The following is a 9,363-nucleotide window of genomic DNA, read 5'->3' on the forward strand; positions in this document are numbered from 1 at the left end:
AGAGAGAGAGAGAGAGAGAGAGAGAGAGAGAGAGAGAGAGAGAGAGAGAGAGAGAGAGAGAGAGAGAGAGAGAGAGAGACAGACAGAGACAGAGACAGAGAGACAGACAGAGACAGAGACAGAGACACAGACACAGACAGACAGAGACAGAGACAGAGACAGAGAGAGAGACAGAGAGAGAGACAGAGACAGAGACAGAGAGAGAGACAGAGACAGAGAGAGACAGAGAGACCAGGAACTGTTGTCAGACTGTTTGTTATAATGAAAATAATGCTAATATGATAGCAATATAGTAATAATAATAATAATCATCATCATCATCACCTGCACAGGGGTGGAGGCAGAGACCACTCCTGGTCAGATACGATCAGAACTATCTGCATAGTGAGATGCCTCCAGAGATAAACGAGAACAATGTTGTTGTTTGTATCTTTGCCTTTTTGCATAAAGAAATCCACAGAACACTGACTATTGTCAGTAGAAGAGGAGGAGCTGCTGTTACATTTCCCTAAAGCTGCATTAGAACTGGTTAAGTTAGGTGTTAGTGGTGGACACTGGCACAGACAGTCCACAGAGCAGCATCAGGATGGAAGGGATCTTCTTTGGTGTCTTGTGTCTCTCAGGTCAGTGAATCTAACTTTTTGTACGATGTCTAACAGGAAATCTGAATATATAGATTAGTCCTCATACATAACAACAATAACTGGTGTCATCCTCAGGGTGCCTCACCTTCTCCACCTGCCTCCTCCACCAGTACCACTTTGTGCCTGATGCAATGACTTGGACTGAAGCTCAGAGCTACTGCAGAGAGAAGTACACCGACCTGGCCACTGTGGGAAACACTGAAGAAATGGAGAAACTTATCAACACAGTTTCTGCCGCTGGTCACAGCTCTCAGGTTTGGATCGGCCTGTACGGTCATATTGACTGGGAGTGGTCAGATGGGTTCAACCAGAGTGGAGCTGAATATAGGAAGTGGGATTCCGGGTACCCAAACGATTGGGCAGCCAAAAGCACCTGTGTGATGGAGTATCCACCTGGAGAATGGATTGATTATGACTGCCATTACCAGTCTATATTTGTCTGCTACAGAGGTAATGATGTGCTTTATATTGATCTTTACTATACAACATAATATATAAGATATGATTTTGAAAACCATTGTGTGATCTCAACAATCCCTCTTTTGTTCTCAAACTTAACTGCAGGAGCATTAGAGGATTCTGACTTTGTGCTGGTGAATACAGTAAAGACTTGGTCTGAGGCTCAGAGGCACTGCAGAGAACACTACACAGATCTGGCCACTGTGACGAACGACGCTGACAACACCAAGACAAAGACAATCATTAGCAATTGGGCATGGATCGGTTTGTACAGAGATACTCAGATTTACTGGTCCGACAGGAGTAACTTCTCATTCAGCTCCTGGTATGAGGGTTTCAAGCCCCTTGGCTCGATGAAAGTTAATTGTGGTGTTGTAGATTTGGAGAAGGGAGGAAAATGGAGGTTATTTTCCTGCGAAGAAAGAAAACCATTTGTCTGCCACAGCGTCCCAAGTGAGAATCATTTTTTTATTTTTGAGTTGCTTATTTTTTATTTGTACGTTTTCTGACACGCCTGATCAAACTGTCTTGTAGGCAACATGCAGCCCAGAGACCAGAGGTTCCTCATTCTGTGTTTTAAACTAAAAATCTGAGTAGATCGATCTCCACAGGAATAAATGTAGGTTTCCCAAAACTATACACCACATCAAACGTGTGTTTTGTTTCTCTCCTCATCCTTTGTCTAAGGACCAGTGAAGACGTTGGTGAAGACGTTGGTGAAGGTGAAGGTGAATGTAGACGGCTCCTCTGTGGACCTGAATGACCCTGCTGTGAAAAAACAGATTCTGAAACAGGCAAGTCTCCAAAATCCATAGTGAAACATTAACTCATTCATAGACCCTGGACAGATGTATTACAGAGTTTGACATCAATAAATAACCAATGGAAAGAAGAGTTATAATCATGTTGACTCCTTTAATTATTTTGACAGATTATTCTTCCAGGTTTTTTTAATGTAGATCTGCAGTTTTTTATTTGAGACCAGGAAACATAAATATGGTATTTGGCATGATTGCCATGTGACGATCACAAAATAAAAAACTTCCAGCAGACAAATATCTTAGTAGCTAAGCAGTTACAGCTCCTGCCACGAAAGAGCAGTGTCCATGTAAATATCATCTTTCCAATAAAGACCAAATATGACAAAATGTAACTTTGAGACCTGATGATGTTTATGTGTCCAGAGCTGCAGGATTCAGACAAACAACATTTCTTATTCAAAATACTCTCCTTCTAATTATTATTATTATTATTATTAGTAGTAGTACTAGTAGTAGTAGTAGTAGTAGTAGTAGTAGTAGTAGTATATGAATTAATAGTGCTGTCACTAATAACATCTTTCTATGAATAATTATAACTCTTGTTTGTCTCTCTCTATTTTCTGTCCCCCTCTCCTCCTTTCTCTCTCTCTTCTCTTCCCTCTTTTACACCCCCCTCTCCTTCTTGCCCACATTGAGTCTGGCTCTAGAGGTTTCTTCCAGTTAATGAGGGAGTTTTTTCTCCACAGTCTCCAAAGTGCTGCTCATTGTGGGAACTGTTGGGTTTCGCTCTACATTTTAAAATCTTGACTTTCTCTGTAAAGTCTTTGATATAATTTATGTTATGATATATAAGCTATATAAATAGAATTGAATTGACTAAAAACACATAACTCTTTGTCTGAGAGAGCAAAGGAATCTGTTAAAAGTATTTTAAATAGTCTCCATTTCTGTTTTTCAGTTCCAGGACAGATTGAAGGAGAACGGACTGAGTGGCGTCACCTTGAAGTGGAAAGAACAGGCTGATGGGAACGTTTTCCACAAGGAGGAGAAAGTTTCCGACAAGAAAAAGAAAAAAACTGAGCTTTAAAAATTTGAATTTAACTTTCAATGCATGCGCTTGTGTTTCATGTCTGCACGTGTACACACCTCTATCACTGTACGCAGTTAAACCATACCAATTAATGATGTTTTAGAAAAACTAGCCTTTTTGTGCTTATATGCTTAAACTGTGCGTCTGTTTATAAAGAGCATCAGGAACTGAATGCAGCCAGGGAAGATTGTCTAATTAACACCAGACACAGGGAGAGTCTCCATCGGAAGGAAAATGTAATTAGTTGCTAGCCAGGTTTTTTTTTACAGCTGATTATTTCTCACATTAAGGGAATTACAAAGAACCACAGCAAAGGTCAAGCCCATGCAAAACAGATCTCCGGTTGCAACTGTACGCTTTCACCAGACAGCACCATATATCCAGCATAAAATGTATTAATGTCTGCGCCTTTACTGGAATAACAAAAAAAAATGCAGATAGAAATCGAATGATTCTTATAACAAATTAATGAATGCATCAATAAATCTATGTATATGCAACATAAATGAATGACTTATGTTCTTTTTGACATGAAATACCTTGAGCAGCTCACATTGTAGTTTTATTACAGTTTTTCTCAATTGGTTTGGCTCATTTCACGAAACAGAAATGACATTCTCAAAACTACACGTGCAAACCTCCAAACCACTGGGCACTTGTTCACAACAGATTGGAAGATCTCATTCCTTTAATCAAATTGCAATTGTATTAGCACAGACTTGCACATGACAAGCACAATTTTCATATGATTTAGGACACCTTGCAAACACTTAGGTACAATTGCCTTCAGTTAGCCCAATTACCAACTGAACATATCTTGCTGGTCTAAACTGAATGTTGCTTCTCAGTCAAGTGGTTGTTCTCTGCAGAACATGTTGGCATAATTTCATTGTTTACATCATCACCTGCACAATAGTTCACTCCACTGTCAAAATCTTTCAGGCACATAATACCATGAAAAACATCATGGTATATACTGTAATATGGATCTCTTGGATCATCGGCTTAATTTTCAGGTGCAACTAGAACTTTACTAATCAAGGGGGAGTTTCACACATCCGATCACCAATCACACAGTTAGTTTAGTTAGCTGACAGGTGCTATCCAGGAGCATAAATGCTTCCATCAATTATCTAGAGCTTGACCAAGTTCAGTACAATTTATGAACATGGAAGCACCTGACCAGGGAAACAACCAAGGGCAACTGCCTGCTCGAGGAAGAAGAGGAGGAGCAAGGGTGCGTGGTGGTGGAGAAGGGGGAAGAGGCCGAGGAGGACGAAGACAACAATTTGTGCCAGATGAAATTCGGGCTACACTTGTGGACCATGTGGTCAACCATGGCCTCACAATGGCAGAGGCAGGTCGTCGAGTTCAGCCTAATGTGCCACGCTCTACAGTGTCCTCTATCATCCAAACATTCCGCAGGGAAAACAGGTATGTGGTCAGTCAACTATGGAATTATTGATGGCAGAATTAACTGTAGTATTCAAATTAATTGAACTAAAGTCAAAGTAAATACAAATGGTAATAGTGTCTATTCCCACACATTTTTCATTGTGTGGGACAATGTAAGTTTCCACCGTGGCCCGCTCACCAGGGCGTGGTTCACTGCCCATCCAAGAATGCTGATGGTGCTCTAATCACCTTACTCCCCATTCCTCAATCCTATCGAGGAGTTTTTATCTGCGTGGAGGTGGAGGGTCTATGAGCATCGGGCTCAAAACCAGAGGTCCCTTCTCCAGGCAATGGATGCTGCTTGTGGTGATGTCACAGCAGAGCAGTGTCAGGGATGGTTGCAGCATGCACGCCGATTCTTCCCCCGTTGCATAGCAAGGGAGAACATCCGATGTGATGTTGATGAAAATCTGTGGCCAGACAGACATGAGCACGAGGAAGAGCAGGAGAGTGAGGATGAAAACTAGTGAAACTCCAGCTTTACTTTAGTTTGTTACTGTATGTGTTGTTAGTGTAGGCTATACCTAATTTTAGTTTTGATGTGCTTATTGTCCCACAGTATATTGTGCTGTACACATTTTCTGTTACTGTAACAACGATGTATGGCAATTACTGTAACAATTTCCATGGCTGTATGACTGCAATAAAGTATTTTATGTGAAACCTTTAATTCATCTTTTTTCTGTTTACACATAGTATTCTGGAAAGAAAACATCTACTGTAACCATTCAGTGTCAAAGGACTGAGCCAAGATTGAAATGTGCACATGAGGGATATTTCTATGGTCCACTGCCATACTGACAAAACATCTAAACATCTTGACCTGTCGTGTTTACACAATGCCAAAGGGACATTTCATTTTGGGGGCACTGACTATTTGTATGAGAAAAGGATTTAGTTTTGACTGATGAGTTGTCTGTTTTGGGAGAGATATGACCTTTTGCAGGTGTGCCATGGAGTTTTGCGGAACCATCTAGGTTATTTTGGCAAATGTATTTAAACCTTGGAGAATGTCCTTTTTCCCCCCGAGAGATGAGCCACAGCAATCGAGAAGGAACTTTTCATTTTGGGGGCACTGACTATTTATATGAGAAAATGATTTGGTTTTGAAGCTTGAGTTAACTGTTTTGGGTGAGATATGACCTTTTGAAGGTGATCCATGTAGTTGTGCTGAACCATATAGGCTATTTTGCCAATTGCACTTAGTGCTCTGAGAATGTCATTTCTGTTTCGTGAAATGAGTCAAACCAATTGAGAAAAACTGTAAACTCTCTCCAGTTTGCTTTTGTCCATTTTGTTGGAAAAACTTGCGTTAAACATTCTTCTTCTGAATAAATCCTCCTCTTCATTCACAGTTTGTTTCGTTGGCGGCAAAAACTGCAACTTTCAATCGGGGGTCCGCGGCCCCCCTGGTGGTCCGCGACGGCATTGCAGGGGGCCGTGAAATTTCACTTTGATATTTCAACACATTTCCAGATTACTCTTGAATATTGTGAAAAATATCTAAAATAAGAAAAATATGTCTAAAATAATATAAAGGTGCTGGTGATCATGAGGTTAAACTTAAGTAGGCCACAATTGTTTGTGTGGTATTGTATGATTATCACTTGTGACATATTCTGCGTTACTTTGTCATCTTCCCTCTTCAGTTGTAGCCCCAGTTTATGTTGATTGTTATCGATCACCGTTACTTTAACGTTCTCTCAACATGTCAGCTACATGTCTGTACATTTAATTCATGAACGTTATATATTGATGTACATATGGTTCTGAGATGCAGTACAACTACAAACTGCATTTTAATTTTGTTTTCAGTTCTTAAGCACTGAAAATCAACAGTTTTTCTTGTTTTTTCACCGATTTTTCTAGATTTGATTGAGGTTTTTAAATAAAACCAACATTAAACTCTCTCCAGTTTGCTTTTGTCCATTTTGTTGGAAAACTTGTATTATATATATATATATATATATATATATACTTGTATTAAACGCTCGGGCGTCTTCTGGATGAAACCTCCTCTTCATTCACACGTTGTTTCGTTGGCAAATCGCTTCTTTTTCTTCTTCTATTGTTTAATCCTCAACGTAAGACTCAGCTTCCTGTGCTTGGTCCAAAAACCGAAACTAAATATATATAAATAAATAAAGACTTTATGCTTGAATCTGTATTTTCAGGTTTAACTCGTGATCAACTTCTGTTTGTTCCACACACGATGAAACAGTTTCTATGTGGAGCTGCCAAAGTATTTCCAGTTGCTTGAAGGAGATACGCTGACCTGGAGGAGCAGTCGGGGGGGGGGGGGGAATGGTAGTATTGGTGGTGTGAATTTAACGACCTGGCTGCCACTTTATAGGTAGGTGTTATAGGCCTGAGTCTTTTCGAAAACACAGCATTGTGTAAAATACAGGCTGTCTGAAGTGATTACTCATTAATTCATTAGATTTAGTCTTTAGAAGAAAAACAAACTTTTAATCGCGATTAATCGCGATTTTTTTAATCTATTGACAGCCCTATTAAGAACATAAATACATCAAGTGTTTATAAAGATGGACGACATGACGGCTCACAGAGGTGAAGTGTCTCCGTCGCCCCCTGGAGGCCGGCTGCAGTCTAGGTCATCAACCAGGCCTCCTCTGTGTTAGTGGACGGGTCACGGACACATAGATGTTAAATATGTTTTTATCAAAGATGTTATTTAGTAATTTCAGGTTGTTCTTATCACACTGTTTGTTAAAATGTTCATGATTCTGATAAGTTTGATTTTAATTTGTGTGAGTAATTTGTATCCTGGCGTATCCTGAAAGGTTAATGTCCTCAAGTGTGATTATGATTCAATTCAATATATACAAATGTACGAATAAACACCATTATATGTTTAATCAAAAAAAAGGTTCCCATTCCCCTTTCATTCCACTGCATTAGTACAGTAGAGGTATGTTAACATATTCACTGCAGCATTAATAAATAATAAACGCCTGAAGCATCAACAATCCAGAATCTATGAGAAACAACATCGATCCACAATGTTTCTAAACTGCTCCGACAGAAACAAGTGGAAATACATCTATCTATCTATCTATCTATCTATCTATCTATCTATCTATCTATCTATCTATCTATCTATCTTTCTATCTATATATCTACCTATCTATCTATCTATCTATCTATCTATCTATCTATCTATCTATCTATCTATCTATCTATCTATCTATCTATCTATCTATCTATCTATCTATCTATCTATCTATCTATCTATCTATCTATCTATCTATCTATCTATCTATCTATCTATCTAGTGGCGGAGATGAAGAGGTGCAGGCTTAACGTTTTTATTACTTGGACATAATTCACACAAACACACACACTCTCTCTGTCTCTCTCTTACACACACACACACACACACATACAAAGACAGACAGACTGACAGACACACACACACAAACACAGACAGACACACAGACACAAACACACACACACACACACACACACACACACACACAGACTAACTGTTAATCAGACTTATTACAAGTTGTGAAGAACACTTATTTTCTAAGCTTGAGGAAATAGAGCCAGGAACAGTTTTTGAAATATGTTTGTTAATATGTTTTGCTCAAATCTGCAGAGCTAACAGTAAACAAGGAATGACTTCAATGTGCATGTGACTGAATCAGGAGTCGGACATCTAATCAGAATCAGAATCAGAAGGTATTTATTGCCAAGTGGGTTTACACCTACCTGGAATTTGCTCTGGTTATTGGTGCAAACAATGGACATAGAAACATAAAAACACAATAAATACACCACACATAAGAAAAACAATAATAAATATATTATGGGCTGCATTTTGAGTGCCAGCAGGGAGCAGAAATCCTATTTCAAATACATTTCACATGCTTTAGCACTCAGCGCAACACAAAGATGTTGCCTATAATACAGCATTAAAGTAAAATGATTGCAACAAAGTAAAAAGATTAGACAAATAACTTAGCTCAAATAACTTTTTATTATTTATTTAACAAAAACTTTTTACATGTCCTTCAGCTCCAAAAAAAACAAGCTTTGACTCACCAATACCGATCACTTGAAAAGGAAGTTGGCGAGTGAAATAACTTTACATTCAATTAGATATCTTACGTGGGGGGGCTTATTCTCCAAACACACTCATCCTCATAAACTAACGCTTCTCTCTGCTGGGTGGCCCGGATCATGTGGCTTCATGTCGGGTCGATAACTCCGTAGGTTATGGTCCCGTTAGCATCGCTATTACTGCTGCAGGCCTGCCTGCGGGCTAGCCGAGCTAAGCTAACACCCAGGTACAGCAGGTAGCTGCGAAGCACTACGTTACAGATAAATGCGAAATACTAAACTTGACCAACAACTGATTCCCTTCTTGCTCACTGTGGATGTCTTGCAAACACAACACAGCTTTAAGACATAAGCTTGGTTGGAATTAAGGCCCTATTATCAAACTACAATGCCACTGAGTAAACTGCATAACTAACCAACAGTCCCCTTAAATGCAACCAAGTTGCAGTCATTATTGATTTCTTTTTCAGTTAGGATACATAAATTATTTCCTGAAAAACCATTAAAAATGATATCAAACGCTGTTATCTCGCAATCTTAAAGAAAGTGAAAACATTCCTGGACCTACAACAACATTTTATGAATTCTTTCTATGGTCCATGATGTGAAAACCAAGGAGGAGCCCTGATTCCTCTGTGAGCATCAGGAACCTTGTACACTACTTTTAAAGATGCATTGTGTGAAACAATAAGTAAGTTACATAGGGTATAAACAAAATCTGTAAACATTCAGACACCTCACTGTGTTTTGAATGAAAGATCCATGTACCTCTTCACAAAGCTAGTACCACTGTAAACTTGTGTTTTCTTTCTCTCCTCGTTCTTTAAGGGAAGCTGCAGGACTCCTCTGGACCTGAAGGACCCTGCTG

At 39.2% G+C, this 9,363-nt stretch overlaps 1 protein-coding gene across 1 annotated transcript in view; it reads right to left on the reverse strand.

Annotated features, from left to right (window-relative positions):
- Positions 1 to 9,318: 9,318 nt before the first annotated feature.
- LOC133000161 (6-phosphofructo-2-kinase/fructose-2,6-bisphosphatase 2-like) overlaps positions 9,319 to 9,363 on the reverse strand; it is a gene marked incomplete at its 5' end in the record, with an annotated part of 5,283 nt that continues 5,238 nt past the window's right edge. Inside the window, one exon of the mRNA XM_061070029.1 lies at positions 9,319 to 9,363. This exon is cut by the window's right edge and continues 36 nt beyond it. Within this exon, the coding sequence (XP_060926012.1) occupies positions 9,319 to 9,363 (45 nt within the window).

This window comes from Limanda limanda, chromosome 4, assembly GCF_963576545.1.
Source record: "Limanda limanda chromosome 4, fLimLim1.1, whole genome shotgun sequence".
NCBI lineage: Eukaryota > Metazoa > Chordata > Actinopteri > Pleuronectiformes > Pleuronectidae > Limanda > Limanda limanda.